Consider the following 23,248-nt stretch of genomic DNA (forward strand, 5'->3'; position numbering starts at 1 on the left):
GTGCACCAGTCTGGTTCTCTGTGTCCGTTACCTGTACTTTCCCAGGCGCACACGCTTATTGAATTTCTTCAAGGTGTAAAGTCGAGAGCGACGAAAAGCACAACAAGGCTTCGAAACACTTTTTTAGAAACAGCTCTGCTTGTATCGTACGGGATGAGAAGAGAAAGCAGAACCCTTGGAAGTGAGAAGTGAGAAGTGCTCCGCGTCGGAATGCCTTCTGCAGACGGTCATGTTGACTGTGGACGCCTCACGGAGCCCCTTGGCTGCTGCAGGCCAGCAAACATCACTCGCACTAGGGCCATGTGGGACCTCTGCTTTAAAAAAAAAAAAGTTTGACTTTTTTTTCTCCACAGCCCCATTGTAAGAAATCAGGCAAATAGAAGCTTGCGGTCGTGCAGTGCACTGACGAGTCCTTCCAGAAGGCAGAAAGCAATGTTCAGCTTCCTGACGCGCGAGCCAACACACCGACAGGAAGTCCGGACGCGCTCTCGCAGCGGCAGACGGGGAACGCCACCGGTCGGTCTCCTGAAGCTCGCTCTCACTCTCCTGGGTGTGATTGCTACTTGATGCAATTTCCAAAACCTCCCTCTTCTGCCGGCGGTGAAGACCTGCAGATGCACTCGACCGCGGGCTCGCTCTCCGACCCCGCGTCCGTCTCAACGCTCTCGCCGAAGCCGTACCTGCGGGGAGAAGACACACACGCTCTATTGACACAACCACAGGTGGTTTGAGTTTTGAGCTGCCGGTCGACTCGGAGGGCTTTTTCTTCTTCTTCTTTTTTTGACCGCGTGGCGTCTTTGGAAGCCGGTATGTCGTCTATTGTCGCGGCGTGTTTGGTATTCGTCCTGCTGGGCACGGGGCAGGCTCAGGTTGCCACACAGACTCAGGAGCAGAGCCAGAGTCCGGGCCAGGGGCTGGACACCGCCGCCACCCCTTGGGGGCAGGTGATACAATGGGAGAACAACGGCCGGCTGTTTAGAATGCTGAACAGCGGAGCTGAATATGTCCCCGCCGGAGCAGGGGCCCAGGACCGAGGTCCCAGGGTAGTTGTGGCGGACAGTCGTCCGCGTTCTTCGCACAGACCCCTGAGAGTCAACGTCCGCCGACAGGCTCCCCCGAGAGGATCCTCCGAAACGGTCCGCGGGCAGGCGAGACATCCTTTTGGATTCGGGCAAGTGCCTGATAACTGGAGACAGACTGCAGGCGGCACAGGGGGTAGTCCGTTCCAAGGATCCTCGGGAACTCACTTTCGGCCCTCCGCAGGATCTTCGTCGTCTTCGTCGTCGTCCTTTTCTTCATCCTCGTACGTACCGTCCTACCCACAGAACCCATTTCCTCAACAGCCTCCCTTCCAACAAGTACCGTACGAGCCTAGTTTTGGAGACGGGCCCATTAGGAACTACGAGCCACCTTTTCAGCCGGTTGCAGGTGGAGGATATGGTGGTGGGGTATATGGTGGTGGTGGAGGATATGGTGGTGGAGGGTATGGTGGTGGAGGGTATGGAGGTCTGGCCCCGGTGCACCCAGGTTCTCCCACTGATTTCACTGACGATAGTTACCGGTACTACCAGGCTTACGCCTACGGGCCCAACCCCGTGGCGCCCGCACGCGCTGCCCAACCACAAGTTATAGATGGTCTGGACCACAGATACACCCACAGCATCTTCAATGGGGGGACCGGTCCCGCCGTCCCGGCCCCTGATGCCAACCGGGCATCTCCAGGAATGGTGCACAGGACGGGACCAGCGGGTCAACCACAAGTCAGGAGCCCCCAGTATGAACAGTTCCCTCCATTCGGAAGACCCCAGCCTCCTTTCCTGCAGCCCGTTTCTCGAGGCCGAAATTCTCCAAACTCTGGCCTCGAGAACCCCAGAGTGAATGTCGGGAGTGTGTACAGGCGAGAACGGACAGGTATGGGAAGCTTTTTTGTTTTGGGGGTTTTGTGAGCTAACGCAATCCTTTTTATTTACAGAAATCTTGATGATATTAGGAGGGGCACATGGGTGAGAAGTTTCATCTGGAGCCACATCCATTTCAGTGGAAACAGGGAAGGTATTCACTCGTGAGCAATCAGCCCGAAGGTAGTTATGTCTTTGATTTGAATGCTGTAGTTCGTGGACACGAGAATTTGAAATACCTCGGGGAGTGGAGAGCTCTCCGCCCCCTCAAACCTGCAGTCATGTTTTTACAATATTCTCCTTTCATTTTTGTCAGATATCTGGAGCAATCAGACTGAAAACGTCCACTCAAAGTTCAAGCCTATTTTTCAGTTTTACAAAAAGAGAGCAAAGTGGACACAAGGTTCATCTTTTCCCACTTGTCCGGTTATTGAAACCAGGTGTTGCTCAAACCCTGCCAATGGACCAGAGAGCACACAAGAACCACTGTGCTTTGTGTGTGTGTGTGTGTGTGGGGAGGTCTGTGCTGCACAAAAATAGACTGGTTCCACGCGGCGTGTGGAATTGGGTAATGGCAGCGATGACCTCATAGGGGGGTCTGGTGACAGGGGGTGTTGGTGGGCCATGTCTGCCTCCTGGGCTCGAGGACAGGAGAGGGGAAACGAGGGCGGGGGAGGGAGAGTATGGAAAGTCCCCGTTATACATGGGGTCTATTGCTTCAGCAACAGGACATTTAAATAATAAGAAGAAGTTTTTCATGGGCTTATTGTTAATGCTGGAGGAAAACATGACCTAACTAAATGCAAACATGTGAAGGTGTTCTATGCTCTGGCCACCGGAGGCAGCGTCTGGTCTGAGCTGACGGGAGATGAGGACCTCCAGTGAATTTCTCAGACTCTTAATAATGCTCTGCATCACTGTGCTGCAGTCTGTCTAGTGCACTGTGTGTGTGTGTGTGTGTGTGTGTGTGTGTGTGTTGCAACCGTCATTCTTTAGCCACTAGTCCGTTGCTGGGAGCCATTTCTACCGCACAGAGAGCCAACATGTGTGCGGATCCTTGAGTGAACCCAGTGATCACTGGGATACAGATTCCATCTTTGGGAGCTGTTGGGAAACCGACGTTTTTATTGCACCGCTTCATGGTACATCATTAAGCTGTTACAGTACCAGAACTATTGGGATCCACAAGTAGATCAACAGACAAGTAGATTTACTAATCATATTAATGCCTATTCTAGGACAATGGTGTGTCCACTTAGAGGTAGTAAAGTACATGAGATACACTGCTATATATCTACATAATAAGCATGTTTCATTGAACACGATGCTCCAAAAAGTATGTTTTACAAATTCTGAAGAAATGTAATATATCGCACATGTGATTAATGCATGCAAATACAACAACACCCTGATGGGTTCAGGAGAGGTTTAGCGTCGGTGCGCGAGCTAGAGCGAGTTTTACCTTTCACAACCAACGAGGTAACCGATGACTGAGTTTAGGGACATTAAACTAGAATCAATTTCCAGTCATTGCTTTGAAGTATGTGGTCGGATCTGTCCCAATAATTAGAAATACACACAGACGGACTCACGAATGCGACCATAAAGATTCACAAATGCGCACAGAACAATTCACAAATATACTCGATTTACAAATGCACACAGAGGGATTTACAAATAAATTAGACTCTCAAATGCATGCAGAGCAATTCACAAATACATTGCAATGCAGACATGAATGAATTACGATTGGTTTATGAATAGCTACACATTTGTTTGTGATTAGCTACATGTTTGTTTGTAAATATCTGCACATTTGTTTGTGGATCGCTACACATTTGTTTATGAATAGCTACACATTTGTTTGTGGATCGCTACACATTTGTTTGTGAATCGCTACACATTTGTTTGTGAATCGCTACATATTTGTTTATGGATCGCTACACATTTGTTTGTGGATCACTACACATTTGTTTGTGAATCGATACACATTTGTTTATGGATCGCTACACATTTGTTTGTGAATCGATACACATTTGTTTGTGAATCGCTACACAGTTGTTTATTAATAGCTATACATTTGTTTATGAATCGCTACACATTTGTTTGTGGATCTCTACACATTTGTTTGTGGATCTCTACACATTTGTTTGTGAATCGCTACACATTTGTTTGTGAATAGCTACACATTTGTTTGTGAATAGCAACACATTTGTTTGTGAATAGCTACACATTTGTTTATGGATCGCTACACATTTGTTTGTGAATCGCTACACATTTGTTTGTGAATCGATACACATTTATTTATGGATCGCTACACATTTGTTTGTGGATCGCTACACATTTGTTTGTGAATCTCTACACATTTGTTTGTGAATCGCTACACATTTGTTTGTGAATCGATACACATTTATTTATGGATCGCTACACATTTGTTTGTGGATCGCTACACATTTTTTTATGGATCGCTACACATTTGTTTGTGAATCGCTACACATTTGTTTGTGAATCGCTACACATTTGTTTGTGAATAGCTACACATTTGTTTGTGAATCGCTACACATTTGTTTATGGATCGCTACACATTTGTTTGTGAATCGCTACACATTTGTTTGTGAATCGCTACACATTTGTTTGTGAATCGATACACATATATTTATGGATCGCTACACATTTGTTTGTGGATCGCTACACATTTGTTTGTGGATCTCTACACATTTGTTTGTGAATCTCTACACATTTGTTTGTGGATCTCTACACATTTGTTTATGGATCGCTACACATTTGTTTGTGAATCGCTACACATTTGTTTGTGAATCGCTACACATTTGTTTGTGAATCGATACACATTTATTTATGGATCGCTACACATTTGTTTGTGGATCGCTACACATTTGTTTGTGAATCGATACACATTTATTTATGGATCGCTACACATTTGTTTATGAATAGCTACACATTTGTTTGTGATTAGCTACATGTTTGTTTGTAAATATCTGCACATTTGTTTGTGGATCGCTACACATTTGTTTGTGGATCGCTACACATTTGTTTGTGAATCGCTACACATTTGTTTGTGAATCGCTACATATTTGTTTATGGATCGCTACACATTTGTTTGTGGATCACTACACATTTGTTTGTGAATCGATACACATTTGTTTATGGATCGCTACACATTTGTTTGTGAATCGATACACATTTGTTTGTGAATCGCTACACAGTTGTTTATTAATAGCTATACATTTGTTTATGAATCGCTACACATTTGTTTGTGGATCTCTACACATTTGTTTGTGGATCTCTACACATTTGTTTGTGAATCGCTACACATTTGTTTGTGAATAGCTACACATTTGTTTGTGAATAGCTACACATTTGTTTGTGAATAGCTACACATTTGTTTATGGATCGCTACACATTTGTTTGTGAATCGCTACACAGTTGTTTATTAATAGCTATACATTTGTTTATGAATCGCTACACATTTGTTTGTGGATCTCTACACATTTGTTTGTGGATCTCTACACATTTGTTTGTGAATCGCTACACATTTGTTTGTGAATAGCTACACATTTGTTTGTGAATAGCTACACATTTGTTTGTGAATAGCTACACATTTGTTTATGGATCGCTACACATTTGTTTGTGAATCGCTACACATTTGTTTGTGAATCGATACACATTTATTTATGGATCGCTACACATTTGTTTGTGGATCGCTACACATTTGTTTGTGAATCTCTACACATTTGTTTGTGAATCGCTACACATTTGTTTGTGAATCGCTACACATTTGTTTGTGAATCGATACACATATATTTATGGATCGCTACACATTTGTTTGTGGATCGCTACACATTTGTTTGTGGATCTCTACACATTTGTTTGTGGATCGCTAAACATTTGTTTGTGAATCGCTACACATTTGTTTGTGAATCGCTACACATTTGTTTGTGAATCGATACACATTTATTTATGGATCGCTACACATTTGTTTGTGGATCGCTACACATTTGTTTGTGAATCGATACACATTTATTTATGGATCGCTACACATTTGTTTATGAATAGCTACACATTTGTTTGTGATTAGCTACATGTTTGTTTGTAAATATCTGCACATTTGTTTGTGGATCGCTACACATTTGTTTGTGGATCGCTACACATTTGTTTGTGAATCGCTACATATTTGTTTATGGATCGCTACACATTTGTTTGTGGATCACTACACATTTGTTTGTGAATCGATACACATTTGTTTATGGATCGCTACACATTTGTTTGTGAATCGATACACATTTGTTTGTGAATCGCTACACAGTTGTTTATTAATAGCTATACATTTGTTTATGAATCGCTACACATTTGTTTGTGGATCTCTACACATTTGTTTGTGGATCTCTACACATTTGTTTGTGAATCGCTACACATTTGTTTGTGAATAGCTACACATTTGTTTGTGGATCGCTACACATTTGTTTGTGAATCGCTACACATTTGTTTGTGAATCGCTACACATTTGTTTGTGAATAGCTACACATTTGTTTGTGAATCGCTACACATTTGTTTATGGATCGCTGCACATTTGTTTGTGAATCGCTACACATTTGTTTGTGAATCGCTACACATTTGTTTGTGAATCGATACACATATATTTATGGATCGCTACACATTTGTTTGTGGATCGCTACACATTTGTTTGTGGAACTCTACACATTTGTTTATGGATCGCTACACATTTGTTTGTGAATCGCTACACATTTTTTGTGAATCGCTACACATTTGTTTGTGAATCGATACAAATTTATTTATGGATCGCTACACATTTGTTTGTGGATCGCTACACATTTGTTTGTGAATCGATACACATTTATTTATGGATCGCTACACATTTGTTTGTGATTAGCTACATGTTTGTTTGTAAATATCTGCACATTTGTTTGTGGATCGCTACACATTTGTTTGTGGATCGCTACACATTTGTTTGTGAATCGCTACACATTTGTTTGTGAATCGCTACACATTTGTTTATGGATCGCTACACATTTGTTTGTGAATCGCTACACATTTGTTTGTGAATCGCTACACATTTGTTTGTGAATCGCTACACATTTGTTTGTGAATCGCTACACATTTGTTTGTGGATAGCTACACATTTGTTTGTGAATCGCTACACATTTGTTTGTGAATCGCTACACATTTGTTTGTGAATAGCTACACATTTGTTTGTGAATCGCTACACATTTGTTTATGGATCGCTACACATTTGTTTGTGGATCGCTACACATTTGTTTGTGAATCGCTACACATTTGTTTATGGATCGCTACACATTTGTTTGTGAATCGCTACACATTTGTTTGTGGATCTCTACACATTTGTTTGTGAATCTACACATTTGTTTGTGAATCGCTACACATTTGTTTGTGGAACGCTACACATTTGTTTGTGAATCGCTACATTTGTTTGTGATCACATTTGTTTGTGAATCGCTACACATTTGTTTGTGAATCGCTACACATTTGTTTGTGAAATCTACACATTTGTTTGTGAATCGCTACACATTTGTTTGTGAATCGCTACACATTTGTTTGTGATCGCTACACATTTGTTTGTGAATCTCTACACATTTGTTTGTGGATCTCTACACATTTGTTTGTGAATCTCTACATTTGTTTGTGGATAACTACACATTTGTTTGTGGATCTACACATTTGTTTGTGGATCGCTACACATTTGTTTGTGAAATAGCTACATTTGTTTGTGAATAGCTACACATTTGTTTGTGGATAGCTACACATTTGTTTGTGAATAGCTACACATTTGTTTGTGAATCGCTACACATTTGTTTGTGCTACACATTTGTGGATCGCTACACATTTGTTTGTGATCTACACATTTGTTTGTGAATCGCTACACATTTGTTTGTGGATCGCTACATTTGTTTGTGAATAGCTACACATTTGTTTGTGATAGCTACACATTTGTTTGTGAATCTACACATTTGTTTGTGGATGCTACATTTGTTTGTGAATCGCTACACATTTGTTTGTGAATCTACACATTTGTTTGTGATCGCTACACATTTGTTTGTGGATCGCTACACATTTGTTTATGAATCGCTACACATTTGTTTGTGGATCTCTACACATTTGTTTATGGATCGCTACACATTTGTTTGTGAATCGCTACACATTTGTTTGTGGATCGCTACACATTTGTTTGTGAATCGCTACACATTTGTTTGTGGATCGCTACACATTTGTTTGTGAATCGCTACATTTGTTTGTGAATCTACACATTTGTTTGTGAATCGCTACACATTTGTTTGTGATCGCTACACATTTGTTTGTGAATCGCTACACATTTGTTTGTGAATCGCTACACATTTGTTTGTGGATCGCTACACATTTGTTTGTGAATCGCTACACATTTGTTTGTGGATCTCTACACATTTGTTTGTGGATCTCTACACATTTGTTTGTGAATCGCTACACATTTGTTTGTGAATCGCTACACATTTGTTTGTGAATCGCTACACATTTGTTTATGGATCGCTACACATTTGTTTGTGAATCGCTACACATTTGTTTGTGAATCGCTACACATTTGTTTGTGGATAGCTACACATTTGTTTGTGAATCGCTACACATTTGTTTGTGAATCGCTACACATTTGTTTGTGAATCGCTACACATTTGTTTGTAAATAGCTACACGTTTGTTCGTGGATCGCTACACATTTGTTTGTGGATAGCTACACATTTGTTTGTGGATAGCTACACATTTGTTTGTGGATAGCTACACATTTGTTTGTGGATCGCTACACATTTGTTTGTAAATAGCTACACGTTTGTTCGTGGATCGCTACACATTTGTTTGTGGATAACTACACATTTGTTTGTGGATAGCTACACAGTTGTTTGTGAATCGCTACACATTTGTTTGTGAATCGCTACACATTTGTTTGTAAATAGCTACACGTTTGTTCGTGGATCGCTACACATTTGTTTGTGGATAGCTACACATTTGTTTGTGAATTGCTACACGTTTGTTTGTGGATAGCTACACATTTATTTGTGAATCGCTACACATTTGTTTGTAAATAGCTACACCTTTGTTTGTGGATCGCTACACATTTGTTTGTGAATCGATACACATTTATTTATGGATCGCTACACATTTGTTTATGAATAGCTACACATTTTTGTGTGAATCGCTACATTTGTTTGTGAATCTCACATTTGTTTGTGAATAGCTACACATTTGTTTGTGAATCGCTACACATTTGTTTGTGAATCGCTACACATTTGTTTGTGGATCGCTACACATTTGTTTGTGGATCGCTACACATTTGTTTGTGAATCGCTACACATTTGTTTATGGATCGCTACACATTTGTTTGTGAATCGCTACACATTTGTTTGTGAATCGATACACATTTGTTTGTGGATCGCTACACATTTGTTTGTGAATCGCTACACATTTGTTTGTGAATCGCTACACATTTGTTTGTGAATAGCTACACATTTGTTTGTGAATCGCTACACATTTGTTTATGGATCTACACATTTGTTTGTGAATCGCTACACATTTGTTTGTGAATCGCTACACATTTGTTTGTGAATCGCTACACATTTGTTTGTGAATCGCTACACATTTGTTTGTGAATCGCTACACATTTGTTTGTAAATAGCTTCACATTTGTTTATGGATCGCTACACATTTCTTTGTGGATGCTACACATTTGTTTGTGAATCGCTACACATTTGTTTGTAAATAGCTACACCTTTGTTTGTGGATCGCTACACATTTGTTTGTTAATAGCTACACATTTGTTTGTGAATAGCTACACATTTGTTTGTGAATCGCTACACATTTGTTTGTGGATAGCTACACATTTGTTTGTGAATAGCTACACATTTGTTTGTGAATCGCTACACATTTGTTTGTGGATAGCTACACATTTGTTTGTGAATCGCTACACATTTGTTTGTGAATCGCTACACATTTGTTTGTAAATAGCTACACATTTGTTTGTGAATCGATACACATTTGTTTGTGAATCGATACACATTTGTTTATGGATCGCTACACATTTGTTTGTGAATCGATACACATTTGTTTGTGGATCGCTACACATTTGTTTATGAATCGCTACACATTTTTGTGTGGATCGCTACACATTTGTTTGTGGATCGCTACACATTTGTTTATGAATCGATACACATTTGTTTATGAATCGATACACATTTGTTTATGATCGCTACACATTTGTTTATGAATCGCTACACATTTGTTTGTGGATCTCTACACATTTGTTTGTGGATCTCTACACATTTGTTTGTGAATCGATACACATTTATTTATGGATCGCTACACATTTGTTTGTGGATCGCTACACATTTGTTTGTGAATCGCTACACATTTGTTTATGGATCGCTACACATTTGTTTGTGAATCGCTACACATTTGTTTGTGAATCGCTACACATTTGTTTGTGAATCGCTACACATTTGTTTATGGATCGCTACACATTTGTTTGTGAATCGCTACACATTTGTTTGTGAATCGCTACACATTTGTTTGTGAATCGCTACACATTTGTTTGTGGATCGCTACACATTTGTTTGTGGATCGCTACACATTTGTTTGTGGATCTCTACACATTTGTTTGTGAATCTCTACACATTTGTTTGTGGATCTCTACACATTTGTTTGTGGATCTCTACACATTTGTTTATGGATCGCTACACATTTGTTTGTGAATCGCTACACATTTGTTTGTGAATCGCTACACATTTGTTTGTGAATCGATACACATTTATTTATGGATCGCTACACATTTGTTTATTAATAGCTACACATTTGTTTGTGAATAGCTACACATTTGTTTGTGAATCGCTACACATTTGTTTGTGGATAGCTACACCTTTGTTTGTGGATCGCTACACATTTGTTTGTGAATTGCTACACGTTTGTTTGTGAATCGCTACACATTTGTTTGTAAATAGCTACACATTTGTTCGTGGATCGCTACACATTTGTTTGTGGGTTTTTGAGACTCCTCTGCCGTGGCTTGATTGGCAAATGCCTTTTTTCAACATAGACCTCTCTGTAGCCAATCAGATGACGCCCTCATTTTCAAGCAATCACATGGGCGCATGAACATTACACAGTAGACTGTATGCACTGTGTTTAAAGTGTGAAAGAGAAGGTTTTCTCTCCACACACATTGGCTTTCACAAGGTCCTACTAAGTAGACGGTGTCCTCCTGAGGCTCGTTCTCTATTTGTTCCCCAGATGAATCTCTGCACTGTGGAACAGACTCTGATCAACAATGAGTTCAATTTGAGAATACATTCAGGTGAATTAAATCTATTCACATTGCGTACTTCTCTCTGTTTGTAGTGTGCACTCTTTTCAGTTTAGCTTCGAAAGCTCCAATGTTTCATTGTTTTTTGTAATTAAGTATAATGGCAAAGATCAGCTACAAAGGTTTGCATATCGTCCCCACATGTCAACTCACCGTTAATTGCTCTCATATTCCTGTGAGAAAGACACAAGCAGTCATACATGAGAATAATTAGACCGTGAGATTAATTAATTCGACAGGTGAAAAGGCAGAGCTTAAACATCATATCTTCAAATTAAAGAAAAAAATATTTTTAGCATCTCACTGTTGCTGAACTTAATCTAAAATATATCTTCAGACCAAGAGTAAAAAGCTTGATAAGTATAAGAGGATGTAGACTGTTTTAACAGCCGGGCATAGACTGTAAAATAAACTACATCTGTGATATACTTTATACTTGAACTACTTAACCCTCCTGTTACCTTTAGGGTCAATTTGACCCCATTCAATGTTTAATGTCGGTGTTCTTTGGGGTCAATTTGACCCCAGGCTGTTTTTCACTGTGTCCAACAAATAAGAAATATCAACTTTTTTATACATTTAAAGGGCTATTTAGGTAGTCAACAAACAAACATAAAGTACCTCACACTTAAACTTGGGAAACAATATTAATTCTAATAATTTTCTGGAGGTTTTAATTGCTGGGGTCAAATTGACCCAGAGGGTAAAATATGTTAGTAAATGTGAAGGTAACAGGAGGGTTAAATGACCTCAATGAAATTCTAGTATTCCGATGTGTCCGTCCGCTGCAGCCAGACGCTGACAGCAGGAGTTTCTCGAGCCCTCGTGTAGTTCGTGACGTTATATTAGATGGTGTGTGTGTATATGACGCACGGCGAGATGGAGTTTTATTTCCTCCGCGCTCCACTTGGAGTGTAATGTGTGGCTTTGTCACACGCCGTCGAGAGCTGATCAGCTCCGGCTCCTCGCTGCACTGTATCCCTCTGACAGACACCCCCGATTTCACCTCCCAGAAGATTAGGAGGCAGAGAACAAAGCCCTTTCAAGGGAGAGGAGAAAAAAGAAAGAAGAAAAAATAGCTTGAGAGTGATGCTGGGGGAAAAAATAAGCTCTGCACTCTCAGTGTTTACATCATGGCCTGCCCCCCCGGAGGCTCCCCCTGTTCTTCAGGGCTGCCTCTGAGAGAGCCGTCATGTGGGATGTTTACAGTGACTCCGAGCTGAGAGGGAGGACTTGAAACTTGTAAAATGAAGATAAAAAACCTCAAAAGTTTAAGAAGGCTGCAACCAACGGAAATTCAAGTTGTCCATAATTGTGTTTTTTATGAACACTTCCAGGCCGAGAGGTCATCGGTTGCTCTGACTTTCAAATCAAGCTTCACCTTGAAGCGCCGTCTGGCCTTAGTATGCTCACAGAGGGCTGATGCATGGCTCCAGAGAGCCTCGCTGGCGTTGGTCTTTTTTACTGGGAACGGGACAGACAGACATTGACTCTGACAAGTGAGGCCTGCTTTTCTTCTTTTTTCGACTCGTTGTTCCTCAGGTTTTCTGACAGACTTGGTCAGTCACCCACTTTCAAAAGCAGCCGCGGTGTGAGATCACTGTTGTTTTTTTGGCCCTGGCGCCCACTCGTTCTCCCTCTCCGTCTGGCTCTCTCGGCTGCATCGATATGCGCCCGTGTGCTTTTCCCTCGTCTCTTCATCTCTGTCACTCGTTTGCAGAATCCAAAAGTATGAAACACACACGAGGTGCATCGCAACGAGCTCTACCGAGGTCCGAAGATTGATTTATTATGTTGTTCAACCAGTATTTTTGTTGTGTTCACGACCCATCTTTTTGAAATAAATACAAGTTGTACTTAATCGTACCTGCGATCAGTGTACATGCGCTGGTTTTACATGTGGAGCATTTCCCCACTTTTTTGGAAATGTGCAGTGTTTACTCTTTTGTTTATTTAGGAAGGTATTTTATCTCTGCCTATTTCATAGTGCATTTTTGAAAAACTGTTCCTGTCGACCACACCTGTTCTTGGCAATATGTTTTTATTTATTTATATATATATAATTTATTTTTTTAAACATATATAAATATATATATTTTAAACAAAAATATACCGTATATATACATTTATATGTTTAAAATATACTGTATATAGATATGTCTTTTTCAAACAAAATAACACTTTTTAAAAAACATATATATGTATATATAAAAATATATACAGTATATAATTTCTGAACATATATTTATCTATATTTTCTTTAAATATATATTTTGTTAACATATATATATATAATATTTAAACATACATATATATATATGTTTAAAAATATATATATACATTTGTTTGAAAAAATATAAATTTATTTGTTTAAAAATATATATACAGGACTGTCTCAGAAAATTAGAATATTGTGATGAAGTTCTTTATTTTCTGTAATGCAATTAAAAAAACAAAAATGTCATGCATTCTGGATTCATTACAAATCAACTGAAATATTGCAAGCCTTTTATTCTTTTAATATTGCTGATTATGGCTTACAGCTTAAGAAAACTCAAATATCCTATCTCTAAATATTAGAATATCATGAAAAAGTATACTAGTAGGGTATTAAACAAATCACTTGAATTGTCTAATTAACTCGAAACACCTGCAAGGGTTTCCTGAGCCTTGACAAACACTCAGCTGTTATAAATCTTTTTTACTTGGTCTGAGGAAATATTAAAATTTTATGAGATAGGATTTTAGAGTTTTCTTAAGCTGTAAGCCATAATCAGCAATATTAAAAGAATAAAAGGCTTGCAATATTTCAGTTGATTTGTAATGAATCCAGAATGCATGACATTTTTGTTTTTTTAATTGCATTACAGAAAATAAAGAACTTTATCACAATATTCTAATTTTCTGAGACAGTCCTGTATATATATTCCAAAAAGTAGATACTTACACGTTAAGCCTTGTCTCAAACAGACTCGTCGTTCTATGTTTACTACATTAAAAGGCTTTCAAGTGAAACGTTCACATTGAAATCTGTGCACATTGAAGATCACATGATCATAGTAGCCAAGACATTCTTGGTAAATAATAGATCCAAAAAAACTCGAAACTGAAACTGTGGTTGTGAAAGTGTCCCATGATAATAATCTAGAATTCACAGCAATCAGTTGCCGACCGCTCTCTCTCTCTAGCGTGACCCAGTCTTGAACTGTGGACCAATCAGCATACACATGAAATAGGTCATAAAAAGTTGAAGACGAATATGTGAATTTGCTGGAATCCAAAGACATCAAAATGTAACACAGCTTACTAATTATTGAATCGAGTAACATCACAGTGAAAAACTGTAAATGTAGTTTACAACATTAATTACAGTGTATAACATTGTTTATATAGCATATGCTATACATTTAACGTCTAAAATATCCGTTTGACTGATCTAATAAGTGCTCTTTTGTTTTCAGTATTTGGAGCCGATTTATCCCATTTCAGACGTGTGGGAAATAAAATAACTTTCCCTGTTGAAGCCCGGTCGTGTGTTATGCATTTCCATAAAGGTTGAGCAGCCTGTCTATCGTTTCAGGTTTGCCCGACCTGGTTCCTGATCCCCACTACGTCCAGGCTTCCACCTACATCCAGAAAGTCCACATGTACTCTCTCCGCTGTGCTGCTGAGGAAAAATGTCTTTCAAGGTAAACCCAATTAGGGATGTGTCCTATGGCTGGCTTAGATTTATCAATGTCTTTATATAGTTCTTTACTTTTCCAAAGGGTCCATTCTATTCTTCACAGTATCAAACATGTCTGAGTCCCTATAGATTCTATTTCCGTGTTAATATTTTCACGTTGGGGTCAAATGTTTGAATTTTAAGGTCAGAACCACTGAGCTGGGTGGCTCATGACAGGAGGCCGGCCCGCCAGGCAGGAGGCGTCGGACCCAGCCTGGTCCGATGGACCCTACGAGACGTGGAGTCACAAAGACTTCAGGGAGGAAGCAGAGTGAATAATGTGTGATGGAGGGATTGAAAAGTCATCCAGAAGGAGAGAGAGAAGAGGAGATAGGTGCTCAGTGTATCCTAAAACGTCCCTTATAAGCCTACAGCAGCATCTCTAGAGGCTGGACCAGGTGAACCTGATTCAGCGCTAGCTATAAGACTATCAAGAGGAAAGAGAGGTGCTCAGTGTATCCTAAAACATCCCTTATAAGCCTATGGGAGCATCTCTAGGGATTCAACCCCAACTATGAGCACTATTGAAGAGGAGATAGGTGCTCAGTGTATCCTAAAACGTCCCTTATAAGCCTATAGCAGCATCTCTAGAGGCTGGACCAGGTGAACCTGATTCAGGCCTAGCTATAAGACTATCAAGAGGAAAGAGAGGTGCTCAGTGTATCCTAAAACGTCCCTTATAAGCCTATGGGAGCATCTCTAGGGATTCAACCCCAACTATGAGCACTATTGAAGAGGAGATAGGTGCTCAGTGTATCCTCATACGTCCCCTAGCAGCCTATTAGCCGATAGCAGCATCTCTAGGGATTCAGCCCCAACCATAAGCACTATTTCAGAGGAAGGTCTTCAATAACAATGAATTATTAAACGTTTCAAGGTGGCCCTCCGATGTCCTGTCCAGTATGTATCCTGCAGCAGATCATAATCAAATAATATTCTTTATAAGCTGCTCCACCTTTGGGCAACATTAGCCAGCCGGTGAACCGGCCACACATCGAAAAGGTATCGCCTTCAGGATCACAACAATATCTGAAAGGAAAAAATAATGAAAAAAGTGAACCCCGACGGCACGATTTAAAGTGAACCCTGAATCCCGGTCACCTTCCGGGAAGGAGACTGTTAGTTTAACGCATCTGCGAGGTGGATAGCGTCCCCTGAGCCCCCGGGGGCCCGGGCCCCTTTTGGATCCGTCTCCGCACTAAAGACGCGATATTGAAATGACGGAAGTGTGCCGTCCCCGCGGCGGCTCCTATTTGCCCTCTTTCCCCCCTCCGTCACAAGCGCAGCTCATCCCTCAAAAGCTCTTTCATATCCTGCCTTTGAGTTTCGCAGCGATCGCCGACGGAATTTGTAATTCGCCGAACGCTCGACGACAGCCGCGAGACGGACGGCTTGTCTCTCCGGAGGCATCGCGAGCTCTCCGGGTTGTTGCCTCCTCCTTTCTCACATTAACAAAAAAGAAAGGTGACTCGTGCAACGGCATGTCCCCCCCCTCTCGATGGTCGTAATCTGGAGAGTGAATTATTCAGTCGATGTGCTCCCGCCTCGGAGCCTTTTCCGATCCCGCTCGAAGTTTTTAAGAAACAAGACTTGTAGGACATTCTTTCTGCAGTGTGTACAGTTGTTGTTTGTTTTTATGTCCTCATATATATACACTACCGTTCAAAAGTTTGGGGTCACTTCGAAATGTCTTTATTTTTTAAAGAAAAGCACTGTTTTTTCAATAAAGATAACATTAATCAAAAATACACACTATCCATTGTTAATGTGGTAAATGAATATTCTAGGTGGAAACGTCTGGTTTCTAATGAAATATCTCCAGAGGTGTATAGAGGCCCATTTCCATCAACTATCACTCCAGTGTTCTAATGGTACATTGTGTTTGCTAATCGCCTTAGAAGACTAATATCTGATTAGAAAACCCTTGTGCAATTATGTTAGCACAGCTGAAAACAGTTATGCTGGTGATATAAGCTGTACAACTGGCCTTCCTTTGAGCTTGAAGTTTGAAGAACAAAATTAATACTTCAAATATTAATCATTATTTCTAACCTTGTCAATGTCTTGACTACATTTTATATTCATTTGATAAATAAAAGTGTGATTTTTCAAAGAAGACACGAAATTGTCTGGGTGACCCCAAACTTTTGAACGGTCGTGTATATATATATATATATATGTGTGTGTGTGTGTCCGCCATTCAGCTCCGCCTACAAACCCGAGACCACGGACTTGGACCTGAGGGTCCTGCTGCGGTTCCCTCAGAGGGTGAAGAACAAGGGGACCGCCGACTTCATGCCCAACAGGCCACATCACACATGGGAGTGGCACAGCTGTCACCAGTAAGCGCCGCCGCACACCCCGTCACATGATAACGCTTCACCGGTGCTCTTGTTGTCTGTTGTGGGGTAACCACGGAGATATCTGGCAGCCATCTTTATCCGATTGTATTCCGACAGATGTAACTAATATGAGTAAACACAAGCTGGAAGATGGCGATCGCCTCACGCATTCAAGCAAACGAAATATACCGCGAGGGAGAAAACACTCAAAGAGTTTTACGTGGCGTAAACCGAGGAGAAGTTGGAACTCACCGTGGACTCGTAGTCGTGGACGTACTTTAATCGCCTTCGTGCAAGAGCCGTAAAAAAGCTGCGATGACATCATCTGCCGCCGCGTCGAGAGGAAATGGAAATGCTGGCGGCGTCGTACGCGACACCTTGGATTAACGCGGCGAGCCGAGACGGATGATGTTTTTTTATTCCCGTGTCAATCAATAAGAGCCGAGACACAAAGGGGAGTCCATTTTATTTGTGTCACAAATTTGCCTCGAGGGGATTTGGACCCTCGCTTTGGGAAAAGGAAACGCCACACACACACACACACACACAATTTTAACCCTTTCATACATTAACCCTTTGAAACTCATTTCATCAATCAGAAATGCAGGAATTTCTCAACTCGGTTGTTTTTTATCATCACTAATTACCTTCGCATTGAAAATGTGGAAGGTTATGTTTTGATCGGCGTGTATTTATTTATTTATTTGTATATGTGTGTTATTCGCATAAGTCAAAAAGTATTAAACCGAATTGCATGAAATTTGGTGGGATGATTGGTTATTATCCGGGGACCATTTGGTTAGATTTTGGGATCGATCGGGTCAAAGGTCAAGGTCATGAAAAGATCAAAATCTTCATTTTACCAATTTGTATCCAATTGGCATGCAACTAATGCCAACATGTTCATAATTCAATGCCCACTGTTGTGATATGCGAAGGTATGCGCTCTACCGAGTGCCCGTTCTAGTTCTTATTTTCATTCGTCCTTTTTGTACTTTAAAAAAAAAAAAAAATATCTTTGGTATCACTGTCCTTTTCTCGGCCAATCAGAGCAAGTCTTGGCTTTTCTTACAGTACGACCATATGTACACGATGGATCTAACGGGGCACCGGACACCCAAACTAAATGTACCTCCCATTGACATGCGCTTCATCGACTTCGTGGACATGAACTGGCTCCTCCTCGATTGCAGATGTTCCCTCCAGTTGTTTTTACCAGTTAACCCTTTGATACACAAGCTCAGAAGGGGCTTAGCATAGCTAAACTGGAGGGGACATCTGCATTCGAGGAGGAACCAGTTAATGTCCACTAAGTTGATTGGAGGTACATTTATTTTGGGTGTCCAGTGCCCCGTTAGATCCATCGTGTACGTACGTACGGTCGTACTGGAAGGAAAGCCAAGACTTCCTCTGATTGGCCGAGAGAGGACACGTTTATAATTCATTTGAGATCGAGATGCCGAACTGACAGTACGGAGTCCATTAGAAATAAAAGAACAGGACAAGATACTCAACATTAAATGAAAACTGATGGTCCATGGTCTCCGGTGTGTCTTTCCCCCGAGGACAGGTGGATTCAGAGAGCCGGGCGTGGCCCTAGAGGGCCACCGATGAGGTGATCTGAGGGCGTTCCGTCGGCGTTCTTACGACGATATATTCCCATGCACTGGCTTTTATCTCCATTTTCAACAAGTCCCCGCCCACTGACATTCTCAGCCGAGAGGAATGTGAACGGCCCGTCAGGAGGTCGGCGGTGTTGTTTCTGCCTGACATCCGCCTGCGTCTACGCGTCGGTTCCCAGGAGGCGGGAAGCCAAGACAATCATTCCACTGGCTCCGTGATCGGAATGACAAATCAGTCCATTTCATTTTTTTTTTACTTTATTTTTTTTCTTTTCAATTCCATGTCGATGTGCGACACCGGATCACACGGCTGCTGAGGGATTACGGCGACGCCACGGCTATGGGTTACTGGGACAGGGTGCCTGTTCACAGAGAATATTCCTCTTCTAGGGGAAGAAGAAGAAGAGCCGTAGCCCAGATTCTCACAATACACTTTCCTGCCCTACATTTCTGCATAAGTGTGTAGTTGACAGTTTTTGCTTTTCATTACACCCACCCTCCCTCTTTAGAGTATCAGAGGAAGAGGAGAGGCATCCGCTTGAGTCTCACGGTGCTGTGGACATGTTGGAATTCTCGAGGACGACGACAAAGAATTCCATCAGAAAGTATTTTTTCATGCCAATCATAAGTTAGAAGTATATTTACATTAATTTAAATGCACCTGCTTTATTTGGGAGAACATTTGTGTCCCTAATGGACTTTATTTAACCCTCCTGTTACCTTCAAATTTACTAACATCTTTTACCCCTGGGGTCAATTTGACCCCAGCAATTAAAACCTAGAGAAAGTTATTAGAATTAATATTGTTTCCCAAGTTTAAGTGTCAGGTACTTTATGTAGTTTTGTTGACTACCTAAATAGCCCTTTAAATGAATAAAAAAGTTTTTACCTTTGCATTGAAAATGCGGAAGGTTATGTTTTGATCGCCGTGTATTTATTTATTTATTTGTATGCGTGTTACTCGCATAACTCAAAAAGTATTAAACCGAATCGCATGAAATTTGGTAGGATGATTGGTTATTATCCGGGGACCATTTGATTAGATTTTGGGATCGATCGGGTCAAATGTCAAGGTCAAGGTCATGAAAAGGTCAACTAATGCCACCATTTTCATAATTCAATGCCCAATCTTGTGATATGCGAAGGTATGCTCTCTACCGAGTGCCCGTTCTAGTTCTATATGTTTTACACAGTGAAAAACAGCCTGGGGTCAAATTGTACTGACATTGAAAACATATCATCATGAGAATTTTATGTTTTCCCAGTTGTCCCCAATAAATTAGGAAAAGTCATGAAATATGAATTTTAAAAAATTATGTCAATACTTTTTTTAGAGACGTTAAACATTGAATGGGGCCAAATCGACCCCAAAGGTAACAGGAGGGTTAAGTGCGTGACCTTCAGTGGGGAGAGGTCACGGCCGCTCTGTGTGCAGCGGGCCTGGAGGCACGTCTTCACGTCCCGGTGGCCGTTTGCAGAGCGCACATGTCGAGCCGCCGCTGCATAGTTCTCTCAGAACCGACTTCACTTCTACGGTTTTACAACCTGCGCTGCGTTCTGAGAGAAACCCTCAAAGTCGCGGTTGCAACACGAGTGGAAAATGACTCACGGCTTCAGAAGAGAAGGATCGGCATGTTCTGCATTTGTTACAATTACAAATTAACTCTTGTTAAACCCTCGGCGTCCGTCCAGCTGCGTTCTCTGTCGCTGACGTCGTCAGTGAGGTGATCCAGGGAAGGGACCCTTCCAGGAACCTCGTAATCCAGCACCTCACACACACACACACACACACACACACACAGACATGTGTGTATGTGTGAGTGTGTCTGTGACTTTATGTGTGTGTGTGTGTGTGCGAGTGTGTCTGTGTGTGTGTGTGTGTGTGTGTGTGTCTGTGAGTTTATGTGTGTGTGTGAGAGTGTGTGTGTCTGTGAGTTTATGTGTGTGTGTGTGTGTGTGTGTGTGTGCGAGTGTGTGTGTGACTGTGAGTTTGTGTGTGTGTGTGTGTGTGTGCGAGTGTGTGACTGTGTGTGTGTCTATGTGTGTGTGAGTGTGTGAGTGTGGGTGTGTCTGTGTGTGTGTGTGTGACTGTGTGTGTGTGAGAGACTCACCTGCTGCAGCAACTAAAGTCAACACCACTTTCAAATGAAAGGATAACGGAAAGACATCCTTACAAAAAGCTGCCAGAAGCTGTATTTATATCATATAATTTATTATTACATTATTAGTGTCTCCTTTAGGAATATTGCCATATTTTCTCAAAGTGCAGCTAATGGGATCATGACTTCATGTCTTCAGGTCCACTCAAACACCACAGCATTTTGTTTTTATTTACTTGGATTGCACTTATTTATTTGTGGTTTTATCAGAAATATGTCCAAATAGCTTTTTATACCGTTTTATAAAGAAGGAAATGTGGCAGTTGGTGGAATGCCGTGTTCATACCACTGTGATACTGCATGTTGTGATTTAAAATGACTCAGTTAATGACTCAGATTATAAATTTTATAAGGTTTATCTCGCTCATCTTTTGTTGAGAGCTGATTCAACTCCGATGGTTTTAAACTCAATTGAAAAAAAAAATCTAAGAACACGATGTAATACAGTCGTGCAACACCCGCATTCTCTAAAGTGACCACTTGGAAATAAACAGTTCGGATTCGGCTTGACGGAAAGAAAAAAAAAAACGACGAGGAATTCATGCTTTTTACGTACGCTTATATCGTTTCGATCGAAATTGGGCGGGGCTCGTAAAAACTCGATAGCGCCCCGGGTCACGCTGCTATCTGGGCGAGGTGCTCGCCACGCGGCGGTTACGATCCCAAATGGACCGGCTCTTTGTCGGAGTCACTGGGTTCACATCCCGGATCGGTCGAGACGATCGGCGGCCCCGTGCAAACAAACACACACACACATATTGTGAAACACACACACACACACACAGATATGTGCAAGGCATGAATGCGTACACACTCTCTCACACACAGACGCTTGTGATCTTGGCGACTGATACGAGCTAATTAACAACGTTTCATACATCATTAGGGTGTTAATGTCCTGCTTCAGCGCTACTTTATTGTTGCCGTTAATTAGCATCCGTTGTCCTTTGATGTGTTCAGTCAAGGTGCGACATCACTTGTTAGCCGATGAGGCCGGCGGGTCAGTCCGTTCACTGATGGCATTAATTGGCTTAATTGAAACAAAATGACGACGTAATGAAGAAACTTAATGAACTGACTGTGTGTTCTGCCCAGATACCGGCTCAACAGATACCACGAGAATTAACTCGATATCCCACCTACGATGTTTCTCTCGCTTTTTGTCTTCGTTGACGTGTTTCTTTCTTCGTTTTCCCGACAGGCACTACCACAGCATGGATGAGTTCAGCCACTACGACCTACTGGAGGTCAACACTGGCCGTAAAGTGGCCGAGGGACACAAGGCTAGCTTCTGTCTGGAGGACACCACCTGTGACTTCGGCCACCTGAAGCGCTACGCCTGCACCACCCACACTCAGGTAACACGGCGAAACCAGAACACGAAATTAGGAATTCGGGCTTGATTTGTTCTTGACTGGGATCGGAGTTCCTCGTGAGCGTCTCACCTCCCCTCTTGTTTCTCTTTCAGGGTCTGAGCCCCGGCTGCTACGATACGTACAACGCTGACATCGACTGCCAATGGATCGATATCACCGACATTCAGCCTGGAAAATACATCCTAAAGGTAAGAGTGACGGGAGGATCCAGTGCAAATGGAAAACACATTGATCCGGGGAGTAAAAGAATGATGATGGCATTTTTAGATTTCTAGTTATCTGTATTTCTTCGTGACTCGGTGGTTTCCCAGCCATCATATTGTCCATTGCTCTTGCATATTTGTATTTGGCCAATGTGACTGGACACGCAACATATCTACAGTATATATGATCGTGGTGATTGTCTTCTATCTCAAATACGCTCGTTTTTGGAGTGTCCATCGGTTGTTTTGTGATAATGGGTTAAGAGTTGGGATGTGCCGTCTGTCCTTTGTCTCTCAGATCCAGGTTAATCCCAAATTCTTGGTGATGGAATCCGACTTCACCAACAACATGGTCCGGTGTAACATTCACTACACGGGACGATTCGTTACAGCAAACAACTGCAAGATAACGCAGTAAGTGAGACTGGAGCACGACACTGTTAATACATTTGTCCTTCGAAATCAAACAAAACTATAAATCAAATTGCCACTGATGCACAGTGGGTTTCAGAGTTTGACGCAGGCAAAAGAAAAGTAACGTTCATTTCG

At 41.4% G+C, this 23,248-nt stretch overlaps 1 protein-coding gene across 8 annotated transcripts in view; it reads left to right on the forward strand.

Moving 5' to 3' along the window:
• The first annotated feature begins 273 nt into the window (after window positions 1-273).
• loxl1 (lysyl oxidase-like 1) overlaps window positions 274-23,248 on the forward strand; it is a 37,960-nt gene continuing 14,985 nt past the window's right edge. For 5 of the 8 annotated variants that reach the window (XR_008831373.1, XR_008831372.1, XR_008831371.1 and 2 more), the window contains exons 1-6: window positions 274-1,911; window positions 14,854-14,962; window positions 17,202-17,339; window positions 22,322-22,478; window positions 22,589-22,684; window positions 22,998-23,113. Coding sequence is in view for 4 of the 8 variants with exons in the window: in XM_056412278.1 (XP_056268253.1) it covers window positions 810-1,911; window positions 14,854-14,962; window positions 17,202-17,339; window positions 22,322-22,478; window positions 22,589-22,684; window positions 22,998-23,113 (1,718 nt within the window). In the remaining 4 variants the exon portion in view is untranslated. Of the gene's footprint in view, window positions 1,912-1,972; window positions 2,082-14,853; window positions 14,963-17,201; window positions 17,340-22,321; window positions 22,479-22,588; window positions 22,685-22,997; window positions 23,114-23,248 lie in introns of all 8 variants that reach the window. The other 3 variants (XM_056412282.1, XM_056412281.1, XM_056412280.1) reach the window with 3 other exon arrangements.

This window comes from Pseudoliparis swirei, chromosome 4 (genome assembly GCF_029220125.1).
Source record: "Pseudoliparis swirei isolate HS2019 ecotype Mariana Trench chromosome 4, NWPU_hadal_v1, whole genome shotgun sequence".
Lineage (NCBI taxonomy): Eukaryota > Metazoa > Chordata > Actinopteri > Perciformes > Liparidae > Pseudoliparis > Pseudoliparis swirei.